The sequence below is a fragment of the Linepithema humile genome, chromosome 1, assembly GCF_040581485.1.
Source record: "Linepithema humile isolate Giens D197 chromosome 1, Lhum_UNIL_v1.0, whole genome shotgun sequence".
Classification (NCBI taxonomy): Eukaryota; Metazoa; Arthropoda; class Insecta; order Hymenoptera; family Formicidae; genus Linepithema; species Linepithema humile.
In genome coordinates this window covers 23066408-23083387 of record NC_090128.1, presented here as the reverse complement: position 1 = coordinate 23083387, position 16980 = coordinate 23066408, and the positions used below count along the sequence as shown (strand labels likewise).

The following is a 16980-nucleotide window of genomic DNA, read 5'->3' as shown; positions in this document are numbered from 1 at the left end:
GATAACAAAAGATTTAACTTCAACTGATAAAGCTGAAACTTTGTTTATCAATAGAATCAGTTATCGATGGAGTTTTTATGTAAAGTTAGGTTAGAAGTAAAAATACATATAACTCCATCCATTCACATGTCAAAAATGTTTTCGAACATTTTCAAATTAATGAATTGTTAAATTCATAAATAGAATAATTTTTTAAAAATACCTTTGATGTAATTATTATCAATGCTATCTTTTGAAAGAGTTCTGGAGTTTATTGCACTTTACAACACGTCCATCTTGCCGTTTCCGTGGTAACTATATAAATACAAATCCCTGTATGTCACAGAATAATATTGTTGCACGTCAATCCTATAATACCAAACAATCTTTGCTAAATGTGACACAATGAGAGCACATCCAGCATGGGTCGACAAAGTACAAGAAAAATCAGACCAATGGTAAAAAAAGTTTGAGTAAATTGCTTTTAACAATTATAAATCAGTCTGTAAATACATGCTATATTCTCTAATTTTATACTTTACTCACTGTCTCATGAAATCTTTAATGAAGCTATTTAAAACAAACGCTACTTTTTATTTCTTTTAATGCTTACTAACAGCTGCATTCTATATCTTGTGCTGTTTCTTAAAACTTAATATAAAATAATATTTCAGTATATATGACCTTTGTTTCAATCCGGATGGCACACAATTAATTGTTGCATCTGGCCATCAAGTTCTTGTATACGAGACTAATGATGGTGCTTTAATTCAACCATTGAAAGGTGATTATTTATAAAAAGACTTAAACAATGAAATGTATTTCTTTTTTTTAATATAATTATTTTCTTATATTTCATAGGCCATAAAGATACAGTGTACTGTGTATGTTATGCGAAAGATGGTAAAAAATTTGCATCAGGAAGTGCAGACAAAAGTGTCATTATTTGGACTTCTAAACTAGAAGGAATATTAAAATATTCGTAAGTTGTTTCAATTATAGATATTGTTTCAACGTGAATATATATCTTAACCGATAAAAACTTCAATATTTCATATACTTTTATTTTATTTAGACATAATGAAGCAGTACAGTCAATGCAGTTCAATCCTGTCTCACATCAGCTTCTCAGCTGTTCACTCTCAGACATTGCATTTTGGTCTTCTGAACAGAAAGCTGTGCAGAAACACAAATCTGGTGGTAGAGTTAATTGTTGTGCGTGGACAAGAGACGGACAATACTTAGCCCTTGGTCTTGCAGCTGGATATGTCTCCATAAGAAATAAAGTATACCTTTTTCTAAATAATACTGAATAAGTAATTTAATGTATTATACGTCTTTTTATATGATTTGAATTTATCTAATATAGATTTACATTTTTCAGAATGGCGAAGAAAAATTGCGCATTGACCGGCAATCTGGAGTACCAATCTGGAGTTTATCATGGAATCCTTTACGGTATCTATAATCTTCAAGTTCAAGATACAATTATTATCTGCAGCAGAATACAAGACATATTTTATATAATCATCATTTTAGGGATGAAGGTATAGACATTCTTTGTATTGCTGACTGGAATGGAATTATCTCATTTTACACTATTGGAGGAGAAAGTGTCAAAAGGGAAAGAACGTTTAGTTTTATACCATTGAAAGTCACTCACTTCCCAGAAGGCCAGTATCTTCTTGTTTGCGGTAGCAATAAACAATGCTTGTTAATGACGTACGATGGTATACAATTGGTTAGCGTTGGTAATACTTTTTCATCATGGGTATGGAGTTGTGCTGTTCATCCATCTGGCTCGCATGTTGTAAGTTATATTACACCGGTTACATCATTTTTTTTAATGATTCGTTATTTAGTCATTATTTACAGGCACTCGGTTCGCAAGACGGAACCATAACATATTTACAACTTTCGTGGAATGTCGTGCACGGTCTGTATGGAGACAAATATGCATACAGAGAAAACATGACCGATGTAATAATACAGCATTTAATCACAAATCAAAAAGTTAGAATTAAATGTAAAGATCTGGTAAGTATGACAGAGCTTTCTTCGAAGTGATATTGAGATATGTCTAAAATAAATGGATTGCAACAATACAATTGTTGAAATAACATCAATTTCAGATATGCCGAATCGCAGTGTATCGGAACAGATTAGCTGTACAATTACCTGAGCGTGTAATCATTTATGAACCATCCACTACCATCGACGGAATGCATTACAGAATACGAGACAAGCTTAACCAGACGTTAAACTGCAATTTGCTAGTTGTTACGTCGAATCATTTAGTATTATGCTTGGAAAGACGTCTGCAAAGTCTCTCATTCGCTGGCATAATAGAAAGAGAATGGATACTTGACGGACTTATCACTTACATCAAAGTAGCAGGCGGTCCCGCCGGACAGGAGTGCTTGATAGCTGGTAAATTTTGAGAAATTATTGCTTTGCTATTATAAAAGATGGTTGACACAAATTTTGGCATTAGGTTTAAAGACTGGGCACGTAATGAAGATATATCTCGACAATCCGTTTCCCGCACACATCGCGAAAATCGAGGATGCCGTGAGATGTCTGGACATCAGTTCCTTGAAGGAGAAGATGGCAGTGGTCAGCGAAACTGGAATTCTGTCCGTATTTGACTTGTGCACCGGTGAGAAACTGCAGGAATTCCAGGATGTCAACAGCGTAGCGTTCAACATCGCTTTCGAGGATATCATGTGCTTTGCGGGCAATAATTATCTCGCGATAAAGGTCGCGAACTTTTCAGAATACAGACAGAAGTTTTCCGGTTTCGTCGTCGGCCATAACGGTTCAAAGCTGTATTGCCTGAACGGTTCGTCTATCAGTACATTAGAGGTAAGTCATCGCGGATCTGCGCAAAATAGCAAACAATATGTGCTGACGTTATGCTTTAATTCCAGGTGCCATTGTCGTTGTTTTTGTATCAATACTTAGACATCGGGTTGTACAATCACGCGTACGACATAGCGTGTTTAGGCGTAGCCGAATCGGACTGGCTCGCTTTGGGACTGGCGTGTTTAGACAATTTGGAATTAAACATCGCGTATTCGGCCTTCGCGCGGGTGAAGAAACTGCGCTACATAGAAATTGTATCCGAGGTGGAGGAAAAATTGAAATCCGGCGAATGGGGGCGAGAAGCTTGCATGGCCACCGCCGCGGCCGCCATGGGCAGACTTCGTGATGCGGCGAAACTTTATCAGAAAGCTGGTTTGCAGCAGTACGCTCTGGATATGTACTCCGACTTACGGATGTTCGACATCGCTCAAGAATTTATCGTCTCCGGCAACACACAAGTCAGTTTATAATTAATGTTTGAAATTCAGTTTTGGCATACATAATAGAATAAATTTTATAAATAATCAAATAAGTGAATACTGGATAATACGTTACAAATGGTTTAACAATTTACTTGATCTTCAGGATCGTACAGTATTGTTGCGACGGCGAGCGGAGTGGGCGAAGAGCTTGGGCGAGCCGCGTGCCGCAGCTGAAATGTTTCTTTCCGCGGGAGACATCGATCGTGCTATCAGTATTATCGCCGAATACGGCTGGATCGACATGCTGATCAAAGTAGGCAGGCAATTGGATAAGGCAGACAGAGATAACTTATCCATGATCGCGAAAAAACTTAAACAATTGGGCGCTTCGCATGGCGCAGCGGAGATTTTTAGCAGACTGGGCGACGATCCTGACGTCGCCGATGTGCTTGTAGATGCGCAAGCATGGCCCGAGGCTTTCGAACTCGCGGAAAGAAATCCCAAGTTGAAATCACGGGTGTACGGACCGTACGCGCGATGGTTGGCGGAGACCGGACGATTTTCCGAGGCTCAAGAAGGTATCGATTCACTATCGTATCACCACAACATGTGTAACATCGAAATATTAACTGGTTGTTACTTACTAGCGTTTCAAATGGCTGGACAACCAGAAGAATCCATACTCGTGCTTACGATGCTGGCTAATAATGCTGTGACAGAGAAAAGATTTCGTGATGCCTCTTACTTTTATTGGCTCTTATCGCAATTGAGTCTAGATTTGTCAAAGAGCGCGGACGAGATCAAAGTGATGTTTCTCAATTATTCCGACAAGGCGGATATCTATTATGCATATCACGAAGTGCACAAATATCTGGTACGATCGTACGATATATAAGCACGATATATAAGGCGTTTTTCTAATATTCTTCTTTCATAAAGTTGATGTGTTGTAGGAAGAACCTTTTACGTCGCTGATGCCGGAAGCGTTATTTAACATTTCGAGGTACTTGCTCATGAAGACGCAAAGTAAGCGCCTGGCCGGCGTCTCGAAGCTTACAATAATGTACAGCCTCATGAAACAAGCTCGAATATTAGGAGCCAATAAGCTGGTCATGCAGCTGTTGGACCAGTTACGCGCGATGAAGATTCCCGCGAATCTCCTAGCGCAAGTGGAAACATCGACTCTGGCTGCCAGATCTTATCCATATCGCGATCCAGAAGAGTTACTGCCTCTCTGCTACAAATGCTCCACGTTCAATCCGTTATTACCGACGAACAATGTTTCTGGCAGCAATTGCACGCAATGCGGATTGAAGTTCCAACATTCCTTCGTCATGTTCGGTAGATAGCATCAAATTGCAATCAAAATTTCAAAATTCTTGAAGTCTACGTTTCTTTTAAAGCGCATGCCTGACTAATGTCTGTTTATAGAAATCCTGCCGTTAGTGGAATTTGACTTAGAAGATGACATCACCGACGAGGAAGCGGAAAAATTGATAGAAGAACCATTACCTTCACCCGATGATCTTGCAGTTAGTGATCAGTTCACCGTGACTTCCAATGAGACTGATCTTTTCACCGCTCGTTTGATGAGATACGAGGTACAATCGGCGCAATTGACGTAAAAATTGTGCGAAGTAATTCTTTTTTAAACAAGTCGCATGCTTTCCACAGGAAAAATCCAGTAATTCTACAATAACAGTAGGAAGGGGAGTGTTGAAGAGTATGGATCCGTCCACAGTAATAATTATTAAGTGGCCTAAGCCCTTTAAGACTAGATATTTCAGAAATCTTTTACCTGATCTCCAAGTCAGCTTATGCAAGTGCTGTTTAAAGGTGAGTTATGAACAACCGTGTAATCGGACTTCATGGAATTCTGTTTTTTATATAATTATTTATACATTTCAGTTGTTTCATTCGGATGATTATGAATTGGCACTGTTACGGCACGGACACTGTCCATTCTGCCGCGCGCCGAACGCAACAGCAGGTTGAGAAGTATCGAAATATCCGATTAGAAATGTGTTATAGATCTCATATACTTATATTGACTTGTTAGAAATATTTTATCGCGCTATTTTTATTTACAACTGTTACGATCTTGTACAACATTATCATGACAATATATACAAATGTTTTTGTATATGAACATTTTAATAATTGTGTGTTATTTCTTATATATATATATATATATATATATTCGCATCACCATTCTTACCGTATAAATAAAATTAAAATAGAATCTGTCACATCTTATCTTATCACATCGTCGTACAGTTAAACTCGGCAGCAGACTCGAAGTTTCGACCACTTGCTAATTGTTCTGATCATTTGAGTATACACGTTCCGTTACCAGCATCTGCCGAGAGCCGGAGTATAATTTTTGCAGTCAGTCGTACTTCCAGACATGATCAGTGCACTGTTAGTCGGCTGCTTCATCTTCGTGTCTGTTATAAACACTCAGACTATTGACTGGGATAAATCCTTGGAAGAAAATGCAGCTTTGGAGAGTAACTCGTTTAATTCCAGTTCCAATCATCAGGGAAGGTGTAAGTCGCTTATTAAATAACGAGCACTGCTTAGAAATTTTTTAAACAAAGTGGTATCTTTGCTTAGTTTTCCCGTTCTTCAGTGTCGTGCGCTTTGCCAACTCCGAATGCTTATCAGGCGCCGATCAGCTCAATGGCACATGCTTCACGAGACGGGAATGTATTAATTACGGAGGTAGTCCTTCCGGATCGTGCGCTAACGGATTGGGCACTTGTTGCGTGTGTAAGTGGCATCAGAGATATTGATACGCCTCAATAATAGTAGCATAAGTAACGTGACGTAACTTGTAGTCCAAAAATCTTGCGGCTCCACCACTAACATTAACAACACATACTTCGTAAGCCCGAGATATCCCATTACTTATCGAGGAGGAGAACGATGCACGATTACGGTGCAACGTTGCAATTCCAACATTTGTCAGGTAACGTATACGCTGTGCATTAATTTCAAGTCTGCGGAACCTTTACACCCCTCACATTTACAGTTGCGGTTGGACTTTTTGGAGGCCACTTGGGCTCAACCCAACGCGACCGGATTTTGCGATCTCGATGTGTTTCTGGTGTCTGGAGGCTCGTCCACGGTGCCGAGAATATGCGGAGAAAACACTAACCAGCATGGTAAGTTGACTGATATGAAAACTCATATGCGAATTGAAGGAAACAAAAATTAGTTAAATCTGTTTCAGTATACGTTGATTTCAATGGAGCGACGCCGATCACGATATCCATCGATACCAGCGCGGATTACGCATTCGATCGACGGTGGAACATAAGAATTCAGCAAATAGCGTGCGATTCTGTGTGTAAAGGTATGCAGATGGTTTCATTATTGCGTTGAGAAACTTTGTAAAATTATTTCTCATTTTTGTTTTAGCTCCTAATGGTTGTTTGCAATATTACAAGACTATCTCCGACACTGTAATGAGTTTCAACTTTGGTACAACAGAAAATGTTCGAGGTATGTGTTATTCGAGTCCAATAAACTAAATGAGAGAGAGAGAGAGAGAGAGAGAGAGAGAGAGAGAAAATAGTTTAAACAAAAAATTGTTTTAGCTCCTCAAATTGGAACGCGGCAGATGGTGAATCATCGTTACGGCGTATGCGTTAGAATGGCTTTGGGATATTGTAGTATCGAATGGTCGCAAGTAGATAGATTCTCCTTCTCCGTTTCCGATGATACAGGATCGTCCGATCCAGACATAATAGGTAAATCGCACGGTCCAGTAATTTTTCCTAGACAATTTTTTATAAAAATCTAGTGAGTTACATTACTCATGTTACAATGCGTAATTGTTGCGAACAGGTACAGACTTGGTGGCAGAATCAGGCGCAAACTGTACGAGCGATTTTGTAATTATACCCGATCCGCTTGAGAATGGCACTCCTGTCAATACAGACAGGTTTTGCGGAAATGGATTCATAACTAAAACATGTGAGTAATCGTAATTTCGTACATGCTGTGTTGCACATTACAATAATGCCCAAACATTTCGCATTAACTTTTAGCGAATTTGAAGCCGTTCGTACTTTATGTCGTTACAAACGGCGACGAGACGTCACTAATGATGATGACGGACGTCCAAAATAAAGGTTTCGCACTTATGTTCCGTCAGCTACCTTGCGCAGCTTAAGTACATATTTTTATGCATTAGAAGGAAATATATGTATTACGAATTCCAATAGAAAATAAATATGCATATTTATAAGTATTATATTTATATGTAAATAAATAACGCTATACACAATCGTACTTAATGTATTATCTACTTAAATTGATGCTACCCGAGTGTGTTTCAACTTGTTCTTTCATAGCGGTATACCAATTGCCAATTTTAGTGTTATTTAGTAAATCCTGAAAAGCATCGCAGCCTTCGATGCTCTTCAAAATGCCGTACACCGCAAGATCGGACAGGTTGGGCTTGCTGCCACCCATGAATGTGGTACCGCGTGTGCGGATTGCGCGCAACCAGTAATTTGCTTCATCGTACAGTGATTGTCGGACATCGTCCTTTAAACGGTGCCTCTTTTTGAGTCTTTTCCCTATTAACCACATTGCCAATGCACCTACATTTACTATTAACAGTCGCTCCCATGTTGGAAAGTACTCCTCCCACTTGCCGACCTAAATAATTCTTTATTTTATTTATGCCACTGTTTGTATCTTATATATTTTTATTTCTTTTAGATTTACTCACGTCTGAAAACCAATTAAAAGTTCTGTAAGATTCATCGAGTGTTCTATATACATTTGGTGAAAGTGTGTGAACAAAGACCTCATCTGCCCATTTTCTCCAAGTACGCTCCTCACTGGAAATAAAAAGAGCGACAAATTAACAAATTGATATAAAAAAACAACCAATCATTAAATTGCACATATTAGTATTTACATACGTTATATCATTCATTGTTCTGTCTTTTGGAAGTTGTTTATTAAACATGAGAAAATATTTGTTTATCATTTCATATTTAAAATTGCCCTGTTCATCGTGCATTCCTATACTTGGATAATAGTTAGCCAATTCCTCAATTTTGTGAGATGGGTCATGCAAATAAGAAGCAAGGAGAGACACTATCATGGTGCTGTCATTCAAAGGTTGGTAGCCTTCTTCTACTTTCGTCAGCAGAATTGGAACCTTTTTATAAGAAGACCATCCAATCTCTTTGCGGAGTACTGGATCTACTTCCACAACATCATAAGATATCCCATAATAATCTAAAAAAACTCTAACCTGAAATAAATTAAATATTAATTTTATAACAATATCCTGATAAAAACAATACAACATGTTAGACATATAATGTGATTTGTTCATTAGATAATATAAGATTTAAATATAACATAAATTTCCACAATGAATTGAGTGTTTTATAAATAAATATAGAATTAGAATAATTCGTTTAATAGATAAATACTTTTTCCTTACTTTGCAACAGAAAGGGCATGTTTGATATTGAAATAACGTAAGTTTCAAGCCAGTAGCATCCACCGGACATACAATCTGAAACAGAATGTGGTTTCTTAACACTGCAAATGCGATGAAAACCATAAAATTTCTCACGATATAATTGTTAAAGTACTTTTCTTGATGGAGTAATAGGTGGTTTATATTTTAATAGTACGGTTTCTGCTTGCGTTCCTTCTAGAGCGATATTTTCCCGGGCTTTGTCGATCTTGTAGTAAGCATAACCTGCACCTATAGCAACGCCGGTAGCCGCACCGATTAAACTGACTTTCACTAAACTCCGAGTTATTGGCGGTTGCTGCACCATCGTGCTAAACAATCGCAGATTTCCATTCTTGTTCATGTAACATCTTTTATTCAAAAATGTCGTTCTTTGCACGAATCGGGCGAATTTATGTAAAACCATTTTTTAGGTTATTGAACAGCAAGTCAATTCGCATTACTGCAGTTATATGACATTCACGTGAGATACGTAACTCCATTACGTTTATATGGCGACGAATGCATTACACATGTATGCTTAATAACATATATTGTTTGTAAATATATGTATAATACAATATTATATAATACTAATAAAACAATCAATTGGATAAAACTTATTAAATACTTACTGATATATCAAATTGTTTAAATTTTATGCAATTTTATGCTAGAAATGTATTGAGATATGCTTTTTTTATAATTGTCGAGGATGTGATGATAAAATGAACTAAACATTTTGTAACAGCAAATATATATTTGTCTACATGTAATAATATTCGTTGACATATATCTACATGAAAAAAATTTGCATGCAGAATTATTATTTACGATACAAATCACTCGAGTTTAAATAAATTCATTATTATAAATTGATTTAGTTTTATTAATCATTCTAATTTCAATTAATGTACAAATAATACAATATGTCCGACAATACAGACAGACTGTGTCACTAAAAGTTTTATAAAAAATATGCTCTCTAATATGTAAATAGTGTCACTATGCTTTTTATATTAGAAGTATTGGCGATTTGATATTAAATATGCCAAACAGATAAAAGTTCGAGTTATTTAAAATTTTATTTAGATTACGGATATAAACACTTATACCTGCACAAAACATTCATATAATTTTATATTAAATATAAGAATAGCTAAAAATTAGTCCATTTAGAAACTACTTTAGGCTTTTAAAGGCAGTATTCGTTCACTTGTAAAACACAGTGATATAAAAATATTCTATCGTTGTTAATAATAATGCTCGAGGCAGTTGAATAAATATAGAGATTCGTTAGGCACTCTTCAATCTTTTTTGTATGTTTTCCACTTGTGTTTCTTCCAATTATATGTATTACCATTTGTCGAGAAATATCGAACACATTTCAGCGCTTCATCTTATCAAGGATTGGCACAACCATATCGAAGGATGGTCGTTTGCCTGGATCTTCATTCATGCAAATCCGAATGAGCTTTGCAAGATGCGGAGAAATGCCCGGTGGAATACTGATGCGTAAATCTTCCAGCGCGATCTACATTAGATTATTAGCTCTTAATTTGATGTTTAAATTGGATAAAATATTGTCGCGCATAAAATAATTTGATGAAATTCACCAAAATTATTGAAAAGAGAAAGAACATTAATATTGCCACTTTTAATAATATTAATAAATTGTAACCTTCATGCCACACTCCATAGGCGATAGATCAGCAAAAGGTACTTCTCGAGTGGCTAACTCCCATAGAAGAACAGCGAAGCTCCACATATCGCTAGCCTCGAGATTAATGTCCACTGGACGCTTACTTAAAGCTTCCGGCGACATCCATGCTGGCTCATAAATTCGTCCGACTTCTTGAAAAGAAAATTTCGCGTCTGCCATGTTCACACGAGCTGTTAGATCTTCATCGATCTAAAACACAATACAGCATTATAATATTGTTATATCACTTCATATTTAATTATTTGTACAGTTGTCAATTCTCACCATTATATGTTTACTGTTGAGATAAAATCTGCATCTATTCTGTCGATCCAAACCGTGAAGAAATGCCATAGCCCTGGCAACGTCGAGAGCTAATCGAAGAGCGCGCGCTGTATCCACGACGACGCCTGTTCCTCCGTGCAGAAGTCGATGCAAACTACCTCGCGCCATGAATTGAGAAACGGTTGCCAGTTGCGGCGGTTGATTCACGCAACCGAGAACTGGCAGAACATTAGGATGCGAAAAGATTCTCAATTTCGGGAATTCTTCATTAAAGTCTCTGGAAACACGTGCAGTGCATTCACGGGTGTTTAAAATTTTGGCGACAATATCATTGTTTTGCCATCGTCCTCTCCAAGTGTCACCGCTTGGTGTGCTTGCAAGATGTGTGTGCAGGGCCAGATCTGCCATACTGATCCCTTTGTGCCTTGAGAGAGTCGCATCTCCTGAAAAATAATAATACAAAAACACTTATAGAATACGTATCAATACAATCAATTATAGGATTTAATCTCTTTTAGGATTTCGGATACATACGGCTTCTTGTTTTCAGGCCTAACCAGCTCTGATCTTTGAACTGGATCTTCTTCAAGTCTTGTCCATACTCCACTGCTAAATCTAATCAAACAAGAAATGTATATGAAAGATATATTAATTCATAATAGGAACTCTCTACATACCATGCAATCTTTTAGCCACAACTCCTCTGGCTTTATCAAGAGGAGTGTCGCCATCTTTATTGGCAATGGACACGAGAGCACCAGCTGCAACCAATTCTTCTGCAACTGCTTGATCTCCCCAAAAACAAGCGTAATGCAAGGCAGTGTTTCCATGTTCATTTGTGACGTTTACGTCAGCACGATTTCTGAGTAACTATAAATTAAATTATACATTATCTATCTGAAATAAACAATCTTAATAATTACAAGTGGCATTGTTAAATTTTCTTTTACCAATTGCACTATTTCTTTATGTCCGTGCGCAGAAGCTAGATGCAAAGGTGTGTCATCGCCTCTGTTAGTGGCATTAATGCGTGCTCCTCTGCTGACAAGCAACTCCGCCAATTTAAAGTGTCCTTCTTTACAACACCAGTGAAGTGGACTGAATCCATGGTCATCTCTATATATAGAACCATATGTTTTATTATACAATATTAATAAAATACTATAAAATATTTTATAATAAAAAATAAAATGTAAATTTTCGAGTTAAAGTTATTTCCAGACAAATGCAAACATTACTTAAGAAAGATCCAAAGTGTTACATATAAAATTGTTACAATAAAATATTTAATTAGCTTGAAAAATTTCATGTAAAGTTATATTTACATGTTTCTTAGCATTTATTTCTTTAAAAAAATACTATTTACAGAAATCATTTGATTATACAGTCCGCCTAATTATAGAGTCTGAAAAACTACAGCCTCTGACCGAGTCCTTTCCAAAAAAGGAGTTCTGGAATAATTACCCTTGGTTCATGTCATGTTCAGTGTCATCCAGCCAGACACGAACTTGCATAGCATTGCCTTCGCGACACCACTGAAATATATCTTCCATTTTCGTTCTGGTATCATAAACCGACCGTAAACACAGGCGATGCACGAACGATGTTATATTAGAACGACGGCACTGTACGTGCTCCAAAACCGTCATACGCTAAATATAGCCATATTCCTGACACTAACACCAGCACGTCAACCTTATTAGCTTCACCGCACTTGACGTACGTATTGTATGCTCCGCAATGCTTTATCGTAGGAACTTTGTGTCAAGTGGAATCGCGCATTCCATGGGCGCGGACGAATTTCGAATATTATGCAATTCTTGATATCCGGCACTGCGTGCAGTTGCATCTAGCTGGTTACACGGATGACCATATACGATCCGTACTCTGATGAGATGAAGAATCAACCCACACCAGCTCACAGTGAGCGAACACTGTTACATATCCCCCTCATTCCGCCTCGACAGTCACATCCTTGATAAGACGCAGGGCGTTCAGATAGGAAAATAAGGCATCTCCAGCAGACATTTGCGGAACGCCAGCTAGGTCTTTCCTCGCCCGTCGCAAGCTCGCAGTAAAGCTCATAATTCTTCGCTGTCGGTAAAAGATATTCATCAACGCATTTTTTATAGGCCAGAATACTTATTTTCTCATCTACAATAAAATTTAAAAACATAGCCAATTGCTAAAACGAAAATCTTAGATAAAATGATTTAAGTTTTGACTAAAAATGATTTGAGTCTTGGCTAAAATGATTTGAGTCTTGGCTAAAATGGTTCGTTTGAAGTGCGTGCGGCGTAGAAAGTTCCTACGATATAAACTAATAACTAAGCTTATTTCACCTCTAGATTAGGTAAGTTAACGGTAATGATGATACGCCAAATTGATCTGGCTGGCCAGTACTTGACAGTGATCGTGAACAGATGATTGCGGACTTATCAGCTGTGTAATCCATGTTAACATGGACGGAAGTCTTGAGCGCTGTGTAGAGTCTCTGGAGGAAAACGAAAATGATGTGCGAGATGAAGCACGAAGAGCATTGCTGAACATCTGTCATAACTTACTGAGGTCACCCAACGATGACAAGTCTCGCGAGTTGCGCCTCGACAATGACATCGTCGTCGAGAAACTTCTGCCAGCTATCGGCGCTTTGGAGTGCTTGTTCCATATTGGCTACATTGAGGTATTCGGTTTAATGGGCATTTTTTAAATCTTCTAGTTGTCTGTCTATAGTGTAATTCTTGCTGATGCACTTATGTGTAATAGGATGGAGAACGCATATTTCTGCCACGTAACGTATCCCTCTCAAGGCTCCAAAGTTTATCAAAATTGTTGTCCGCTATGCCGGAGAACAGATCTGTAAAAGCAGAAAACAGATTTGTACAGCCAGAAAACAGATTTGTACGGCCAGAAAGCAGACCTAGAAACATTGAAGAAAGTTCTACGGAACAAGAAAAACTTTTTAATGGAATTAGTGAATATTTTCATAGTATCATGCACTATGAAGATCCAAACTTGCAAAGAAAGGCCAGAAGCATCATACCTATCACACAGTTAGAAATTGCAGCAATGACAAAGATGAGAGAATTACAAAAGTAATTGAATCATATCTGTGCTCTGTCTTCTTTGCAATAAATTTTATTTTTTAAATTTTCTATCTTGTATTTGCAGATCTTTTAAGTTAAACGATGCAACAAAAGATGCCTCTTCACAATTTGAGACAGAATTGATTGCCAAAGATCTATTCTTGGTAGAGCTATTGCACTGGTTTAAGCACAAATGTTTCAAATGGGTTAACAGTCCATTGTGTTTAATATGTTCTGCTGAATGTGTATTTGAAAGTGTAGTACCATCTTCAGATCCTCGTTGCTCAAGACTAGAATTACATAGGTGAAATTTTTCTGTGTATGCTTTAATAAGATCATATATCTAAGCAATCAGATCGTATATCATATCTTGCAATATTGTTATAATGTTAATTTGATCTTAGATGTGAAAAGTGCAATATAGTTGTCGAATTTCCTCGTTATTCGCATCCAGAGCCATTGTTGACATTGAGACGTGGTCGCTGCGGAGAATGGGCTAACGTGTTCACACTCATGTGTCGATCATTGGGTTACGACGCGCGATTTGTATGGGATAAAACAGATCATGTCTGGACAGAGGTATATTAAATTATCATTCAATAATGTCAAAAAATATCTTGCGATAAAATCTTGAGCGTTATTTGTAACTTTTCATTCTCTGATTCTCAGGTGTATTCGCCATCAAATAATAGATGGATTCATTTAGATCCGTGCGAAAATGTAATAGACAAACCATTAATGTACGAAAAGGGATGGCAGAAGAAGTTCACATATATAATAGCTTTTTCTAAGGATGAAGTGCAAGATGTCACATGGCGTTACACGCGGGACCAAGAAGCTGTTATGAAAAGACGAAAAATTTGTACCGAAGACAGTTTAATGCAACTCCTTCAATCATTGAATGAAAAACGACAAAATTCTGTCGATTACAGCCGCGCGCGTAGAGAATATGTCATCAAACGGAATTTATTGGAGCTCGCTGATATGCTGTACATTCCAAATTCGCAAAATCAAGACTCTGATGAAACTTACGAAGGACGGACTTCGGGTTCTCTCGCATGGAGATTAGCACGAGGAGAAATAACACAGGTACGAATATACTTAAAAAATTTTTAAAGTAACATAAATTTCAAATTACATTGCCAAAAGTGTTTTGATTATTCAAATTGATTATTCACTTAATTCTTTTTTTATTTTTAGGTTAATAAAGAAAAGAATTATATTTGGGACATTTCCAAATATGGACAAACGTTCGAACTACGATATAACATCGTTAAAGATGTGTATTACATTATGAAAAATGATGGTACCATTTTCGAGCAAAGATCTGAGTGGCTGGAAGGATTGCATACCGCAGAGGGTGGAATCTTTCGTAAAGTGGAAGATGACTGGAAAATGGTTTACTTAGCACGATCTCCGCAAACAGAACGTGGACGTATTAAATGGATTTTTGAAACCAAGAATTCCGAATTGTGTCTAGAGACGTTTAGTTTAAAAGCTACATCGGAGGTGTTTCACGGAGCTACTGTATCCTGGGAGATTGAAGCCATTTTTAATGACAACAAAGCAATTGTCATACCTGTTCATAATTGCAACAATTTTCACACGGACAAAGTGCAAAAAGCGGTGAGATTACACATAATTGTAACGTTGTCGGGCGGACAAGGTCAACTTGCCTGGCAACACGCTCAACTTTTTCGACAAAGTCTAGAAAATGCCGAGAAATCATCTATGATAATTAACATTCAATTAAAAAATTGTTCCACATGATTCCCATATAACATTCTATTGATTAAATTTTTGTAGATTAAATCAATTGTGATGTCTAATTGAATTTGTATTGTATGATTATAATATATATTTTCATTCTGAATGTAATTATTTGTTTTTTAGATAATTTTATTTTAATATATAATATTTTTAATTATATAAAATATATATCTTTTCCTATTATCGTGGTTTGTACAGTTAATGGCGACAAATCAAATCGAATCAATATTATGTCTTTATAAATTATGTATATTATAATGGCGTGTAATAGATATTATCAAATTCCTGATGCAGAAGCAAGATATTTGTGCTCACACAACTCACTGTTTTATAAGCATTCTACTATGAAATATGATACTATTAAGATCGACTAACGTTTTCGAAGAAAGTTGGCTATTGTTTTTCTTAATGAAATTTTTCGGTAAATAATAAAAATCTATAAGAACTCTATAAAAAATTTTTAAAAATATACATACTTTGATATAATTTTCTCTTTTACATTTTTGACAATTTTATATGTAACATATAGTTGCATCCAAGGTAATCATTATTGTTTACATTGTAATTTTTATTTGGTAAATATTTAAAAATATTCTATTTTCTTTATATTATAAATGATAACGGAATCAAATTTTATACATAAAAGATCTTTATATCAGTAGGAAAATATATGAATAAATATTATTGCAGTATATACCTTGGACCATGCCATGGAAATAACAAACTCTCAGAAAAGCTCCAACACAGTTGTAAAAAATGCTACTTGTTTAAAATTTAATATTAATTTTTACTTCCATATATTTGAATATAAATTTATAGAAGAAAATTCTCAAGTTACTTTCTTGTACTTGCAAGATTTTAAAAGTTCAAATTTTGTTACAGCTGGCCTAGTTATTTCTTAGACCTTATGGCCGGAGCACAGACTTTTGCATAAAGCATAACACATAAGCATAAGGAAATTGATTGGTCCATTTCCTTATGCATTTGCTTATGCTTATATATAGACCAATCAATTTCCTTATGCTTATGCGTTATGCTTTATGTAAAAGCTTGTGCTCTCGGCTTTAGATCTATTCCATATGATGCATTTTTTCACGCTTAATCTATATAAACTAGAAAATTACTAGAAGTACTGCATGCTGTATGGTGAAATGCGCCATAAACTTCACGTTTATGTTGCGTCACAATTCGAAATATAGGGCGGTATTCATAGTCCGTTCTTATATTCAAGATCGTCTTAAGCACGAACTTATATTCGCTCTCTTTGTCAGACACAATCTATGTGTGACGAAGAGAGCGAATATAAGTCCGTGCTTAAGACAATCTTAAATATAAGAACGGACTATGAATACCGACCATAATCGTCATCGTATTTGTTGC

General features: G+C 36.5%; 5 protein-coding genes across 7 annotated transcripts; 3 read left to right on the top strand and 2 right to left on the bottom strand.

Moving 5' to 3' along the window:
* Nucleotides 1-111: 111 nt before the first annotated feature.
* On the top strand, nucleotides 112-5426 carry Oseg1 (intraflagellar transport protein Oseg1). The gene is made up of 16 exons (XM_012380459.2): nucleotides 112-437; nucleotides 654-763; nucleotides 841-961; nucleotides 1055-1265; nucleotides 1364-1437; nucleotides 1519-1789; nucleotides 1855-2016; nucleotides 2112-2409; nucleotides 2474-2844; nucleotides 2910-3302; nucleotides 3430-3844; nucleotides 3914-4140; nucleotides 4220-4607; nucleotides 4698-4867; nucleotides 4941-5102; nucleotides 5175-5426. The coding sequence occupies exons 1-16, from the start codon at nucleotides 385-387 to the stop codon at nucleotides 5259-5261; spliced, it is 3513 nt and encodes a 1170-aa protein (XP_012235882.1). The 5' UTR covers nucleotides 112-384; the 3' UTR covers nucleotides 5262-5426.
* A 120-nt stretch (nucleotides 5427-5546) lies between these two features.
* LOC105680024 (uncharacterized) lies at nucleotides 5547-7565 on the top strand. 2 transcript variants are annotated; one of them, XM_012380431.2, is made up of 9 exons: nucleotides 5547-5815; nucleotides 5883-6038; nucleotides 6107-6237; nucleotides 6301-6433; nucleotides 6502-6624; nucleotides 6690-6773; nucleotides 6869-7021; nucleotides 7119-7247; nucleotides 7322-7565. In XM_012380431.2, the coding sequence occupies exons 1-9, from the start codon at nucleotides 5674-5676 to the stop codon at nucleotides 7444-7446; spliced, it is 1176 nt and encodes a 391-aa protein (XP_012235854.1). In that variant the 5' UTR covers nucleotides 5547-5673; the 3' UTR covers nucleotides 7447-7565. The 2 variants fall into 2 exon arrangements, with proteins under 2 accessions (XP_012235854.1, XP_067210098.1); XM_067353997.1 differs by having other exon boundaries at nucleotides 6107-6433.
* Su(P) (prostaglandin E synthase Su(P)) lies at nucleotides 7507-9285 on the bottom strand. The gene is made up of 5 exons (XM_012380430.2): nucleotides 8894-9285; nucleotides 8740-8814; nucleotides 8207-8544; nucleotides 8011-8122; nucleotides 7507-7937 (listed from the first exon to the last, which is right to left on the bottom strand). Exons 1-5 carry the CDS (start codon nucleotides 9182-9184, stop codon nucleotides 7575-7577), a joined length of 1179 nt encoding a protein of 392 aa, XP_012235853.1. The 5' UTR covers nucleotides 9185-9285; the 3' UTR covers nucleotides 7507-7574.
* Nucleotides 9286-9497: 212 nt separating this feature from the next.
* Nucleotides 9498-12749, bottom strand: Ilk (integrin linked kinase). Its single transcript, XM_012380448.2, has 7 exons — nucleotides 12209-12749; nucleotides 11695-11860; nucleotides 11422-11614; nucleotides 11279-11359; nucleotides 10745-11187; nucleotides 10439-10669; nucleotides 9498-10291 (listed from the first exon to the last, which is right to left on the bottom strand). Exons 1-7 carry the CDS (start codon nucleotides 12391-12393, stop codon nucleotides 10145-10147), a joined length of 1446 nt encoding a protein of 481 aa, XP_012235871.1. The 5' UTR covers nucleotides 12394-12749; the 3' UTR covers nucleotides 9498-10144.
* A 159-nt stretch (nucleotides 12750-12908) lies between these two features.
* On the top strand, nucleotides 12909-15708 carry Pngl (N-glycanase Pngl). 2 transcript variants are annotated; one of them, XM_012380447.2, is made up of 7 exons: nucleotides 12909-13097; nucleotides 13168-13427; nucleotides 13511-13839; nucleotides 13916-14134; nucleotides 14235-14409; nucleotides 14500-14919; nucleotides 15031-15708. In XM_012380447.2, the coding sequence occupies exons 2-7, from the start codon at nucleotides 13206-13208 to the stop codon at nucleotides 15598-15600; spliced, it is 1935 nt and encodes a 644-aa protein (XP_012235870.2). In that variant the 5' UTR covers nucleotides 12909-13097; nucleotides 13168-13205; the 3' UTR covers nucleotides 15601-15708. The 2 variants fall into 2 exon arrangements, with proteins under 2 accessions (XP_012235870.2, XP_067210058.1); XM_067353957.1 differs by having other exon boundaries at nucleotides 12909-13427.
* Nucleotides 15709-16980: the final 1272 nt, after the last annotated feature.

Excerpts from the sequence above, each read along its gene's own strand:
- Oseg1 (XM_012380459.2), top strand. The coding sequence starts at position 385 with ATGAGAGCACATCCAGCATGGGTCGACAAAGTACAAGAAAAATCAGAC. Across the intron at positions 2,845-2,909 it reads CGTCTATCAGTACATTAGAG|GTGCCATTGTCGTTGTTTTT; the intron begins GTAAGTCATCGC and ends CTTTAATTCCAG. Across the intron at positions 4,141-4,219 it reads ACGAAGTGCACAAATATCTG|GAAGAACCTTTTACGTCGCT; the intron begins GTACGATCGTAC and ends GATGTGTTGTAG.
- LOC105680024 (XM_067353997.1), top strand. The coding sequence starts at position 5,674 with ATGATCAGTGCACTGTTAGTCGGCTGCTTCATCTTCGTGTCTGTTATA. Across the intron at positions 6,774-6,868 it reads TACAACAGAAAATGTTCGAG|CTCCTCAAATTGGAACGCGG; the intron begins GTATGTGTTATT and ends AAATTGTTTTAG. Across the intron at positions 7,022-7,118 it reads GTCCGATCCAGACATAATAG|GTACAGACTTGGTGGCAGAA; the intron begins GTAAATCGCACG and ends TGTTGCGAACAG.
- Ilk (XM_012380448.2), bottom strand. The coding sequence starts at position 12,393 with ATGACGGTTTTGGAGCACGTACAGTGCCGTCGTTCTAATATAACATCG. Across the intron at positions 11,861-12,208 it reads GAACATGACATGAACCAAGG|AGATGACCATGGATTCAGTC; the intron begins GTAATTATTCCA and ends TTCTATATATAG. Across the intron at positions 10,292-10,438 it reads CTATGGAGTGTGGCATGAAG|ATCGCGCTGGAAGATTTACG; the intron begins GTTACAATTTAT and ends AATCTAATGTAG.
- Pngl (XM_012380447.2), top strand. The coding sequence starts at position 13,206 with ATGGACGGAAGTCTTGAGCGCTGTGTAGAGTCTCTGGAGGAAAACGAA. Across the intron at positions 14,410-14,499 it reads CAGATCATGTCTGGACAGAG|GTGTATTCGCCATCAAATAA; the intron begins GTATATTAAATT and ends TCTGATTCTCAG. Across the intron at positions 14,920-15,030 it reads CACGAGGAGAAATAACACAG|GTTAATAAAGAAAAGAATTA; the intron begins GTACGAATATAC and ends TTTTATTTTTAG.